We start from the raw sequence: 13,675 nt of genomic DNA on the forward strand, positions 1-13,675 counted from the left end.
TACAAATACAGCTGTTATTATTATTATTAGTAGTAGTAGTTTCAAGGGTCCAGTCCAACTTCCCAGTTACGATGTGAATGTTTAAATATCATGCATATTGAAAAGGAAATTAGACTTCACTATAATTCCTGTCCTCAAGTGATATATTTCTTGGCAGGTCAAGAATGTCGATTTGACAAAACTAAAGTCACTAGCATCCGAGCCAAAAGAGAACAACACTTTCCTCATCCAGGACTACGACGGACTAAAAGGAATCCTAGACAACTTACAAAAAAAGATATTCAACATTGAAGGTACAACTCCAGATTCAGTTGAAATCCCTTAGTACTGACTTATTTTACAGCAAAGTCCCCGTCAACTGAGAGTTGTTATTCATTAAAAAAAACTGAATTTGAAATACTGGTCACCTCCTGAAATATACACCTTACTCAAAACATTCCACAGTAGAAGTATCAATGTATCGCAATTAATATCAGTGTTCCTATATTCTAGGTTCCAAGACTGCTCTGGCTGGAAACTTGATGAAAGAGATGTCTCAGAGTGGGTTCAGTGCTGTCTACGTTAATAAGGTGAGATACACGATAGTATGTCCAGTATGTTTTATCATCTTATTTTTTTTAAATAAATGTACTGACCACCATTGCAACTAATGCTTATTAATGAAAAATATGACCCATTGTTTTATTTCCTCTACAGGACACCTTGGTTTTGGGCTCAGTGGGATCAAACAACTGGCGTGGATCCCTCTTTGAGACTGAGGGTCAGAGATCAGAGGAAAGGGAAATTCAGGACCCCACATTGGACAAAGACTCCTATATGGGTAATGGAACATTAACTTAGGGCTAGGTGTCCTGCTAGCCAGACAACCTCTGGTGAAACTGGAGGGCACGCAATTCAAATAAATAATCATAAAAATTATGGATATTAAACATTTCGGTACATACAAGTGTCGTATATCGGTTGAAAGCTTAAATTCTTGTTAATCTAACTGCACTGTCCGATTTACAGTAGCCATTACAGCGAAAGCATGCCATGCGATTGTTTGAGGACGGCGCCTCACATCAAAATATTTTTCCACCGGCACAGGTTTCATAAATTCACAAATAGCGAATAAATATTCACTTACTTTTTGAAAATCTTCCTCAGATTTGTCATCCAACGGGTCCCAGATATGTAGTGTTGTTTTGTTAGATAAAATTATTCTTTACATCCCAAAAAGTCAGTTTAGTTGTCGCCATCGATTTGAGTAATCCACTCGTTCCACATGCAGAGAAAGAAATCTGAAAATCTACCCCCAAATAAGTTTCTATTTACTCCTCAGATACCCTAAAATGTAATCAAACTATAATATTTCTTACGTAAAGAAGTATGTTCAATAGGAAACTTTTTTAGCATGTGCGTTCTGTTTTCATCGAGCGCGCATACACAAATTTTCTAAGACTGTCCCTGTACTAAAACTGATATTTCTTATTAATTTTGGAAGTTACAAGCCTAAAACCTTGAACTGCTGGCACCCTGTGGAAGCCATAAGAATTGCATCCTGGGAGCTAGAATTGAGTATGCCCCTATACTTTCTATTGTAAGAGCATGGTCTCTCAAAAATAAAAGTATTCTGGTTGGTTTTTCTTTCGATTTTCTCCTACCATATCTATTGTGTTATATGCTCCTACATTCTGTTAACATTTCTACAAATTTCAAAGTGTTTTCTTTCCAATGGTACCAATTATATGCATATCCTGGCTTTAGGCCCTGAGCAACAGGCAGTTTACTTTGGGCACGTCATTCAGGCGGAAATTGAGAAAAAGGGCCTAGCCAAAATAAGTTTTAAGCTAAAAAAAGAAATATTGCTCAAAAGGGAATTTGAACAGCTGCAACATCGAGAGCATGACTGGTTGCATCACTGCCTGGTATGGCAACTGCTCGGCCTCCGACCACAAGGCAGTACAGAGGCTAGTGCGAACAGCCCAGTACGTCACTGGGGCCAAGCTTCCTGCCATCCAGGACCTCCATACCAGGAGGTGTCAGAGGAAGGCCCTAAAAGATGTCAAAGACTCCAGCCACCCAAATCATAGACTGTTCTCTCTGCTACGGCACGGCAAGCGGTACCAGAGCGCCAAGTCTAGGTCCAAGAGGCTTCTAAACAGCTTCTACCCCCAAGCCATAAGACTCCTGAACACCTAATCAAATAGCTACCCAGAATATTTGCATTGCCTCCCCCTCCGCCCTCTTTTACATCGCTGCTACTCTCTGTTGTTATTATCTATGCATAGTCACTTTAATACCTCTACCTACATGAACATATTACCTCAACTAACCGGTGCCCCCACACATTGATTGTACCGGTACTGTCACGGTTCATGAATCCACTGCCTCCCTCTCTCTCTCTCTCTCTCTCTCTCTCTCTCTCTCTCTCGTGTTTGTGTGGGCGTGGTTCCCAATCTCGGCCTGATTGTCTGTGCCAGCTGGAATCACTTATCTTCCCTTTATATGTTCTGTAACCAGTGTTTCTTGTTGTCAGATCGTTGTTACTTCTCTGAGTTTGTGTCGTGTGTCCGTGCTCATCTCTCACCGCCCTTGTGTGGATTATCTGCTGTGCTCCCTCCTACCCATCCGGACAAACTCCACTGGATTTCTCAGCACGCTATCATCAGAAGACGCGCCCTAGTCCCTGGGTCGGATTCCGTCTGAGTACAGTCTGTCTGTCCTGTTGCTGCTGTAAACTGTATTCATTAAACCATCGTTGCTTGCATCTTGCATCCGCCTCTGTATTGTCACAGGTACCCCCTGTATATAGTCTCGCTATTGTTATTTTACTGCTGCTCTTTAATTACTTGTTACTTTTATTACTTATCCGTATTTTTTTTTCAACTGCATTGTTGGTTAGGGGCTGGTAAGTAAGCATTTCACTGTTGTATTCGGTGCATGTGACTAATAGGATTTGATTTGAACAAACACTATTTTCAAGGCTCCATTAGTTCAGATGTTTCAGAGAAGGGAGTGTAGTTACAATGTACCTACAGTTCTTTATTGTTCTTATAGGATACTCTGTAGCTGTTGGGAAGAAGAACGAGAACCTTCTATATTTTACCGGAGCACCAAGATCTGAACACATGGGACGGATCCTACTTTTCAACAAGGTTAACATCAACTGGACTGTGGCACAAAGATTGTCTGGAGAACAGGTTGGTAAACATTAGCTATTTCTGTAAGCAATGTGGTATATCAATCAAGTTATACAATAGGGACAGCATGAAACCAGCTTTTGTGGTTACTTCAACGGTTGATTCACTCCTCCGATAGTATAGAGGAACACATGATATCACTTTTTATGTTTACTAATGAGTTCCATTCAAAAACCAGAAGACTTCTTAAAACATTTGAAAAACATTTTTGTATGAATGTAAGTTTGGATTTTCTCAGATGGGCTCCTACTTCGGGGCAGAGCTGTGTTCTGTGGACATAGACTCAGACGGCAACACAGACTTCCTCCTGGTGGGTGCACCAATGTTTCACCAACCACCGAGAGAGGGCAGGATCTACGTCTACACACTAACTGATAAGGTGGGCTGAACTGTGAATCTCTGAACAACAGATTCAAATGCTGCAATTTGTGGTTGAAAATGTTCATCAGGGACAAAGTGATCTGGAAGCCGATATTGATTTATTTGGACATAAATATCCATCCTCTTCAATAACACTGCACAAAAAGACAATGTAATATGGATTTATCTTCATGTGATCTCTCCTTTATTAGCTGGAACTGAGGATGGAGATGAATGTTTCAGTGATGGCACAGGGTAGATTCGGCTCCTCCATCTCCTCTCTCACAGACCTGAATGGAGATGGGCTGAAGGATGTAGCTGTGGGTGCTCCACTTGAGGACGATCACAGGGGGGCCGTGTACATCTACCTGGGTGAAAAGCTAAAGGGGATCTGCCCTGAATTCAGCCAGGTGAGACAGACGAAGATGGAAATCGTTCAAAAAGGCACTTCATGATCAAAGAAAACATACATCCCTCCTGGGATATCAATATCAATGCCTTTTCATGAAATGTTTGTCTTCTTACTGCAGCGCATCTCAGCTGCGAGGATGAGATCTAAGCTCCAGTTCTTTGGCCAGACGATTGATGGGAAGATGGACCTGGGTGAGGATGGACTGACTGACATCGTAGTAGGAACGCGTGGCGCAGTTGTCGTCTTGAGGTACGAGTCCAAAAAAAGGATAAGAAAAGACAGCTTGTTTAAAACAGACAGTAAAAAATATGCCACTAGTGTGGGATCTGCACTGAATGGGGACTGCGCTCAATGAGGTGTGGCCGGTGCTACCCATTATCGTACAATGTAGGCTAACATCACTGTCTTTATCCTCGATCGCTAACAGGTCCAGACCGGTCCTCAGCGTCTCTGCTCATCTCCACTTCCATCCCTCGGAGATCAGCACTGATAACTTTGACTGTCTGGCAAAAGAGACCATTTCCCCTGTGGTGACTCTGACAGCCTGCTTTAACATGGCAGAGGCAACAAAGAGTAAAGCTGGTAAGAACTCTCAGAACTTTTGGAAGCACAGATTTGTCTAGAATGTAATTGTATGCTGTAGTGTTAAGATTTTCTGGCACTGGAACTAAGGGGCCTAGCCTGAACCATGAAAAACAGCCCTAAACCATTGTTCCTCCTACACCAAACTTTACAGTTGGCACTATGCATTCAGGCCAGTAGCGTTCTCCTGGCATCCTGGCAAGCTTTACACCACTCCAGCCGATGCTTGGCATTGCGCTTGGTGATCTTAGGCTTGTGTCTGGCTGCTCGGCCATGGAAACCCATTTTATGAAGCTCCCAACGAACAGTTCTTGTGCTGACGTTGCTTCAAGAGGCAGTTTGGAACTGTAGTGAGTGTTGCAACAGAGGACAGACAGGTTTTATGCACTTCAGCACTCAGCGATGCCATTCTGTGAGTTTGTGTGGCCTACCACTTCGTGGCTGAGCTGTTGTTGCTCCTAGACATTTCCACTTCACAATAACAGCACTTACAGTTGACCGGTGCAGCTCTAGCAGGGCAGAAATTTGATGACTTGTTGGAAAGGTGGTATGTTGAAAGTCACAGCTCTTCAGTCTCATCTTCTACTTACAATGTTTGTTTAGGAGATTGCATGGCTGTGTGCTCGATTTTATACACCTGTCAGCAATGGGTGTGGCTGAAATAGCTGAATCCACTACTTTGAAGGGGTGTCAACATACTTTTGTATATTTAGTGTAATTGTGGCCTTGGTGGTCTAGGTCAGAGCCTCGTTGCATAGCTAAATCACTCTATACAATAAGTGGGTCTTGGTCTCTTTCCAGTATGAAGACCGGTGGAGGCTGCTGACGGGAGGACGGCTCATAATAATGGCTGGAACGGAGCATACAGAATGGCATCAAACACATAGAAACCATGTTCCGCTCCAGCCATTACCACAAGCCCGTCCTCCCCAATTAAGGTGCCAAAGGTTGTTCCTTGGTGAGGATCTGGGACTCGAGAGTTAAGGTCTTGACTCCATCTCTGCTTTCTACTTCAATGCTGTCTCATCAGCAGGCAACCATGAGGTTCTGAACTTCTCTCCCTGATAAGGAGGCCATTTAAGATTTATTGTGTACTTTTCCAGGGGCGCTGAGTGCAGGGATGAACGTCTCCTACACGCTGGATGTGGATCCAGTGAGACAGAGGAGCCGAGCCTTTTACAATGACACGAACAAAGGGGCCAGAAGTCTTCTCTCTACTGTGGAGCTGAGAAAGGAGCAGACCTGCTTCAACCACTCAGTCTACATGACAGTAGGATCAATGAGAAACTGTAGCTATGCAACAATACAACAACCATAATGTCTCTCGTAAGGAGGGGATTTAATGAGTAACATTAACTTGTTAGGTTGTGGAATTCTTATTGAATTGTTATTGTCTTATTCAGTGGTGAGAAGAATAAGGGTTGTTCAGGACTATGGATAGGGAAATGAATGCCACATTTTCTTTTCTTCCAGCAATGCGTAATTGACACATTATCGCCCATAATCATCCAACTTAATTTTTCTCAATCTCAAAGCCAACAAGAGAGTTGTACTGCCATTCTGAATACTGACAGTCATACAAAGGCTGTGGTTGAGGTACGAGGATACGTTCTGGGTCTGACTAAAACCTGTTCACTTACAATGATCAACAGTACTAGCATTGACTGTGGACTGAGTATTGTAATTTAGCCAAAGACCTGTGAAAACAGGTCATCTAAACACATTGTCTTAAATTCATCATAGGTGCCCTTTGAAAAGAACTGCAAAGAAAATGAAACCTGTTTGGCAGAGCTTGAGGTGGACTTCAACTTCATGTAAGTGTCTGATAAACAGAGGCCATATAAAGTAACTTGTTTGTAACTGTAATGATTACTGACTGCTCATCAAAAAAAGCATGTTTTCTGACTGTACGGTCTTGTCTCTCTTATCAGCACATCAACTTTATTAGTGGTGGACCAGAGTTACTTTAATGTGACTATAAGACTGTCCAATCACGGGGATGACTCCTATAACACCAGTCTAACCCTCCTCTACCCTCCTGGCCTCTCATTCTCCACGATGCATCTTCTGAAGGTAATACCGACACCCCTCCATCTATTGTGTAATTCATTCTGATGTTTTCTTCTTGATCTCATCTAAACCAGTGTTATTCAAACCTGGAGACCCAAAACATGTTCAGCCAATCAAGGGTTTGATGATTAGTTTAATCAGGGGTGTTCCTCCTGGGCTGGAACAAAAGCTTTCCTTGCTCATCTTGTGGGTCTGCAGAACCAGGATAGAAGAACGTTGATTCAAACATCAGTTTGCCGCCAAACATTTAAATGTTCCCTACATGTGCTAATTATTTATAAAATATTAAAAGGTGCACTAGGCAGAAATCACTCCACCCTAGCCTGGTTACTAAAATTGTAATAGTTAGCTTAAGTTTGTGACAAAACAAGCAAGTAAAGTGTAGAGAATCATTGTACCATCTAAACAGCTGTGAAATATATTTTCCAAAACAATATTGTATTTTCAGCTGTTTGAAGCTGGTGTACAAAACCGAAAGTAAGATACAAAAACAAAACGTATCTGGAAGCAGTTTTAGGTTCCTTACAGAGTAAAAAGTAATATGGACGACTAGAAAAACCATAAACCAAGTTCATTCGCCCACAAATCAGCCGGGCTAGACAATCTGGACCCTTTCTTTCTAAAATGATCTGCTGAAATTGTTGCCACCCCTATTACTAGCCTGTTCAACCTCTCTTTCGTGTCGTCTGAGATTCCCAAAGATTGGAAAGCAGCTGCGGTCATCCCCCTCTTCAAAGGGGGGGACACTCTTGACCCAAACTGCTACAGATCTATCTCTATCCTACCCTGCTTTTCTAAGGTCTTCGAAAGCCAAGTCAACAAACAGATTACTGACCATTTTGAATCTCACCATACCTTCTCTGCTATGCAATCTGGTTTCAGAGCTGGTCATGGGTGCACCTCAGCCACGCTCAAGGTCCTAAACGATATCTTAACCGCCATCGATAAGAAACATTACTGTGCAGCCGTATTCATTGATCTGGCCAAGGCTTTCGACTCTGTCAATCACCACATCCTCATCGGCAGACTCGACAGCCTTGGTTTCTCAAATGATTGCCTCGCCTGGTTCACCAACTACCTCTCTGATAGAGTTCGGAGGGTCTGCTGTCCGGACCTCTGGCAGTCTCTATGGGGGTGCCACAGGGTTCAATTCTTGGACCGACTCTCTTCTCTGTATACATCAATGATGTCGCTCTTGCTGCTGGTGAGTCTCTGATCCACCTCTACGCAGACAACACCATTCTGTATACTTCTGGCCCTTCTTTGGACACTGTGTTAACAACCCTCCAGGCAAGCTTCAATGCCATACAACTCTCCTTCTGTGGCCTCCAATTGCTCTTAAATACAAGTAAAACTGAATGCATGCTCTTCAACTGATCGCTGCCTGCACCTGCCCGCCTGTCCTACATCACTACTCTGGACGGCTCTGACTTAGAATACGTGGACAACTACAAATACCTAGGTGTCTGGTTAGACTGTAAACTCTCCTACCAGACCCACATCAAACATCTCCAATCCGAAGTTAAATCTAGAATTGGCTTCCTATTTCGCAACAAAGCATCCTTCACTCATGCTGCCAAACATACCCTTGTAAAACTGACCATCCTACCAATCCTCGACTTCGGCGATGTAATTTACAAAATAGCCTCCAATACCCTACTCAACAAATTGGATGCAGTCTATTACAGTGCAATCCGTTTTGTCACCAAAGCCCCGTATACTACCCACCATTGCGACCTGTACGCTCTCGTTGGCTGGCCCTCGCGTCATACTCATTGCCAAATCCACTGGCTCATGTCATCTACAAGACCCTGCTAGGTAAAGTCCCCCCTTATCTCAGCTCGCTGGTCACCATAGCATCACCCACCTGTAGCACGCGCTCCAGCAGGTATATCTCTCTGGTCACCCCCAAAACCAATTATTTCGTTGGCTGCCTCTCCTTCCAGTTCTCTGCTGCCAATGCCTGGATCGAACTACAAAAATCTCTGAAACTGGAAACACTTATCTCCCTCACTAGATTTAAGCACCAACTGCCAGAGCAGCTCACAGATGACTGCACCTGTACATAGCCCACCTATAATTTAGCCCAAACAACTACCTCTTTCCCAACTGTATTTAATTAATTAATTAATTTATTTTGCTCCTTTGCACCCCATTATTTTTATTTCTACTTTGCACATTCTTCCACTACAAATCTACCATTCCAGTGTTTTACTTGCTATATTGTATTTACTTTGCCACCATGGCCTTGCCTTTACCTCCCTTATCTCACCTCATTTGCTCACATCGTATATAGACTTGTTTCTACTGTATTATTGACTGTATGTTTGTTTTACTGTTTACACGTGTTTTTACATGTTTAACTCTGTGTCGTTGTATGTGTCAAACTGCTTTGCTTTATCTTGGCCAGGTCGCAATTGTAAATGAGAACATGTTCTCAACTTGCCTACCTGGTTAAATAAATGTGAAATAAAATAAAAATAAACAAACCCACTGGGTCATACAGCTGCAAAGACAAGGTATGATTACACAATCATATATATTTATAACCTCCTACTAGCCAGGGTCAACCCCTTTTACATCTCTGTTGCTAGGCAGGAATTGGTTCCTCTCATTGGTGTAGTCATGGCCCTGCCTGATGCTCAAACCTTTGTGGGCATGGAAGTGTTTGTGTGTGCGATAGGACTGTAGTAGGAGGGTCGCTGTGGTCGGCCCCTTTTGGCTCCTCTCCCAGAGGTTTCTTCTCACTTCATCTGTTGACTTGACCTCGAGCCAAATTCATCAGTCTTCCTTAGTTCTGCAGCTGGCCTGCCCTATCGGGAACTGAAGCTAGACTGTTGCTTTTGCTTCTCTCTGTAGGAACATTGATATTCAATAATATCTTTGAACAGAATATTACATTTATGCACTCCCCCTTGTCTCATTCAGTAACTTTCCATACACCAAATTCCTGTAGAGTGTATGGAGAGTAATCAATATGTTCTCGTATGGTAAAATGAAAAAGTATATTTGAAGCTTGAATCCAACAGAAATAGCGGACATAGAACAGATCTACCCCTTCTCAGACTTGCTTTCAATGAGAATGACAGATCTATAACTCCATTTGTATGTGAATTTGGTCGGGTCGCCCAAAAACGTACATATAGCGATTTATGCGTAGTGGATCTTTAAGTGTTGAATTGATTAGTTCCGTAAATTGGTTTATTTTTAACATGCATACTTGTTTATTTTAGACTGTCAGTGATTATTTACACACCTGACATATTGTCTGTATTCCATAGTCTACAAGGAGAACGGTGTTCAGCTGTGGTGGTCTGGAAGGTGAAATGGACAGAACTACATGCAGTGTCAGCATACCTGTCTACCGTAGTAAAACTACCGTGAGTGATTACTTAGATATACCAGTAAATAATGCTCAACTGTGAATACACTGGTAAAGCTTTAAAATGTCCTTAAATGATAAAGACTCAGAGCTAAAAGCAGTAACTCAATGTCTTATTGAGTGACAGCTTTGATTTGAGTGATACAGTGCCTTCAGAAAGTATTCAGACCCCTTGACGCTTTGCACGTTGTTGTTACAGCCTGAATTTAAAATAGATTAAATTTAGTGTTTTTGTTTATCACTGGCCTACACACAATACCCCATAATGTCAGTGGAATTATGTTTGACATTTTTACAAATAATTTTTTTTAAATGAAAAGCTGAAATGTCTTGACTCAGTTGAACCCCTTTGTTATGGCAAGCTTAAATAAGTCCAGAAATAAAAATGGCCTTAATAAGTCACACATTGCATGGACTCACTGTGTGCAATGGTGAGTAGAGCATTACTTTATTCATCTCAACTTGGGAAATTGTTTTATCCCAGCATGCATCAATGACTTAAAGTGACAGGACACGCAACAATGACCAACATGATTTAAACATTTAAACATTTCAACATTTCAACATAAAAAGGCACATGCACCATACTATCCCTAAAATAATAATCTGATTCAAGTGCTGTTTTTTTTTTTTATCCTACTTTGGGAGAGAAAAAAAAAACTGGCAACAACATTTTCCAATAGGAAAATAAGACCTCATAACCGTTAATCAATTAGTCATTAAAAAGCCTCATGGCTGTCGGTAAAAATGACCATCTAAACCTCTCTGTGGAACATCTGGGCAGGCTGAAGCTGCTCCTGTGTTGCATTAGAGCCCTGGTGGAGTGGGTGTGTGTCACGTGCAGCTTTTTTATGAACATGTCCTCCATTGATTCCAGCCTGCTGCCAATTGTAGCACTGTCTTTCTTAATGACTTTGTCAAGCTTGTTTATGTTCTCCTTAGCTAAATTCCCTGTCCAGCACGCAATGGCATAGGTCGCTACACTCGCCACGACATTGCTATAGAACATACAAAGCATTTTGTCACATACTTTAAAAGTCCAAAGCTTCCTTAATAAAGTACATTCTGGATTGTGCTTTTTTGTAGCCACTGAGAATTCTCCTTCCAGTTCAATTTGTTGTCCACTGTTACACCTAAGTACTTATAAGAGTCAACGGTGCCAATCTCTTCACCATTAATAGAAATGGGCTTAAAAACATGTATTTTTCCTCAAATCTACCACTAGCTCCTCGGTCTTCAGTACATTCAGGTCCAAGTAATTGGCCTCACACCACTTCAAAAGGACTCAGTTGTATCCCTGTGAAGACCATTGCCTCCTCTCATGACACAGTTTACTATAGCAGAGTCAGAGAGTTTCTGTAAGTGGTTCAGTTCATTGTGTGAGAAGTCATTTGTGTAAAGGGTAAACACAAAAGTTGACAGGACAGTCCCCTGTGGGCTCCCCATGTTTGTACATATCCGATCTGATACTGCCTGGTTCAGTCTAACGAACTGTGGTCTATTGGTCAGGTAGTTCACAATCCATTTGATTGTGTGTGGGTTTACGTGAATGTCATTTTGGGACAAAATGTGGGGTTGTATGGTATTGAAAGCACTGGAGAAGTCAAAGAACATTGTTCTCGCTACACAGCCAGGCTTCTCCAGATGCTCATATACTCTAGTGGAGACATAGCAGAACAAGCCACTGGGGTCTTAAGTCTTTCAGTGCAGTCCCTCGTCATTTTTTTGAGATGGGCTCTATGCAGGATGTTTTCCATTTTAGTAGGAATATCTGAGCGTGTTAGGGACAGGTTGAAAATATGCTGCAGTATGAAAGCCAGTTGATTAGCACACACCTTGAGTACTCTGGCTTTAACCCCATCAGGCCCTGCTGATTTACTGGTATTGATCCTCTTCAGCTGCCTCACCACTTGTTTCTTCAAAGATGCTCATGGGCTCAGTGCTTCCCAGATCAGAGTCCAGCACCTCCCCTATCTGCTGTTGCTCCGCTGATAAATCATACTTATCGAATGAATCTCTTACCTCCTCACTCTGTAGTTACTGTTAACGGTTTTATTCCTACCATACCAGATATCCTTCATGTCATTTGCTTGCGTTCTAATGTCAGTATGTATTCATGTTTTGCCTTGCACAATATTGCCAGTAGAGAAGATAACATAGTCCGTTATGCATTCAGAGCCCATTAAGATCCTCCTCCCAGTCATCTATAAATGGATTCTAATCTGTACCTTCAAAGCAGCTCTGTAGCGCCTCTCCAGTTTCAGGTGTCCATTCGTGAATCACCGCCTGAGTGACGCGTTACCTCTGGACCAGAGGGCGGTACTTTGGTAGCAGCTGGACAAGGTTGTTGTCAGATTGTGCAGTGGAGGCAGAGCAGTCTAGCAGTAGGCATCTTTCACGTTGGTGTAGAGAATGTCAATGGTCTTGTCCAGATGAGTTGGAACTTTAACATACTGTTTGAAGGTAGGAAGTGTTGCAAACAGTGGTTGAAATCTCCAGAGATAACAACCGAGTCAGGTGATCGATTGAGTAGGTAATGTGGTGACTTTGTGGATAGTTTTTGTGGTCAGTTAAAAATTTGCAGACGGCGGGATGTAGACAATCACTATCACGCTAGGGAACGCTCTTGGTAAATAGTAGGATCAGCAGCCCACTGCTAATATCTCCACATGAGGGAAACAGACCCTCTTCACTGTGACATGGTTAGTGTGACACCATTGATTGTTTACAGACAGACGCCTCCGCCCTACTTGACCCCGAAAGGACAGAGCTCGTCAGCTCTGATTATTGTGAAACCACCTCTACATGGGAATCAGGTATGACCTCCGTTAGCAAAGTTTCCGTAAACCATACCAGACTTGTTTGCCGACGTAATCTCACATATGAAGTCGTTGCTGATAGTTCCTCCGTCTTGATTACAAGCAGAGTGGACGTTTCCCATGATAATGGATGGGAGATAGAGATGATTTCCTCTTGTTTTGTAGTCATACAGCTCCCCCGATTCCCCTTTTCCTTGGTTTCATCTCAGTGGGCATCGAGATCAAACTGGCTGTACGTTAACAAGGTCTCTGGACTACCAGAGTGTTTGGTGCACTCCACAGTATCTAAACTCAGAACAGCGATTACTCACAAACTGGAAGAACCTTTTTCCTTTAAAGAGTCCGACGTGAAGGATATACTGCTTTCCCGGGAACAGGCCCAAATCCCTGTCATTTGCGTGAAGAAGAGACCGAGAAAAAGCATAGTAGTGACTGCATCATGTTATGGGTATATTTGTAATCGTTAAGAACTGTGGAGTTTTTCAGGATAAAAAAATAAAATGTAGCTAAGTACAGGAAAAGTCCTAGAGGAAAACATGGTTCAGTCTCGTTTCCGCCAGACACAGAGATTAATTCACCTGTTAGCAGGACAATAACCTAAAACACAAGGCCAAATCTACACTGGAGTTGCTTACCAAGAAGACAGTGAATATTCCTGAGTGAGATACCATTTTGATTTAAATCTATGTGAAAATCTATGGCAAGACCTGAAAGTGGTTTTCTACTAATGATCAACAATAAATTTGACAGAGCTTGAAGGATTATTTTAATAAATGGGAAAATGTTGCACAATCCAGGTGTGGAAAGCTCTTAGAGACTTACCCAGAAAGACTCACGGAAGTAGTCACTGCTAAAGGTGCTTTTACAA

General features: G+C 42.3%; 1 protein-coding gene across 10 annotated transcripts in view; it reads left to right on the top strand.

Annotated features, from left to right (window-relative positions):
- LOC109882882 (integrin alpha-X-like) overlaps positions 1 to 13,675 on the top strand; it is a 38,003-nt gene that overhangs the window by 18,694 nt on the left and 5,634 nt on the right. For 6 of the 10 annotated variants that reach the window (XR_004210772.1, XM_031830045.1, XM_031830052.1 and 3 more), the window contains exons 9-21: positions 158 to 293; positions 493 to 569; positions 697 to 820; positions 3,040 to 3,182; positions 3,421 to 3,561; positions 3,755 to 3,952; positions 4,073 to 4,203; positions 4,382 to 4,536; positions 5,640 to 5,806; positions 6,010 to 6,132; positions 6,280 to 6,350; positions 6,468 to 6,609; positions 9,888 to 9,986. Coding sequence is in view for 9 of the 10 variants with exons in the window: in XM_031830045.1 (XP_031685905.1) it covers positions 158 to 293; positions 493 to 569; positions 697 to 820; positions 3,040 to 3,182; positions 3,421 to 3,561; positions 3,755 to 3,952; positions 4,073 to 4,203; positions 4,382 to 4,536; positions 5,640 to 5,806; positions 6,010 to 6,132; positions 6,280 to 6,350; positions 6,468 to 6,609; positions 9,888 to 9,986 (1,707 nt within the window). In the remaining variant the exon portion in view is untranslated. The remainder of the gene's footprint in view (positions 1 to 157; positions 294 to 492; positions 570 to 696; positions 821 to 3,039; positions 3,183 to 3,420; positions 3,562 to 3,754; positions 3,953 to 4,072; positions 4,204 to 4,381; positions 4,537 to 5,639; positions 5,807 to 6,009; positions 6,133 to 6,279; positions 6,351 to 6,467; positions 6,610 to 9,887; positions 9,987 to 13,675) is intronic. The other 4 variants (XM_031830039.1, XM_031830057.1, XM_031830035.1 and 1 more) reach the window with 3 other exon arrangements.

The sequence above is a fragment of the Oncorhynchus kisutch genome, linkage group LG1, assembly GCF_002021735.2.
Source record: "Oncorhynchus kisutch isolate 150728-3 linkage group LG1, Okis_V2, whole genome shotgun sequence".
NCBI classification, from domain to species: domain Eukaryota; kingdom Metazoa; phylum Chordata; class Actinopteri; order Salmoniformes; family Salmonidae; genus Oncorhynchus; species Oncorhynchus kisutch.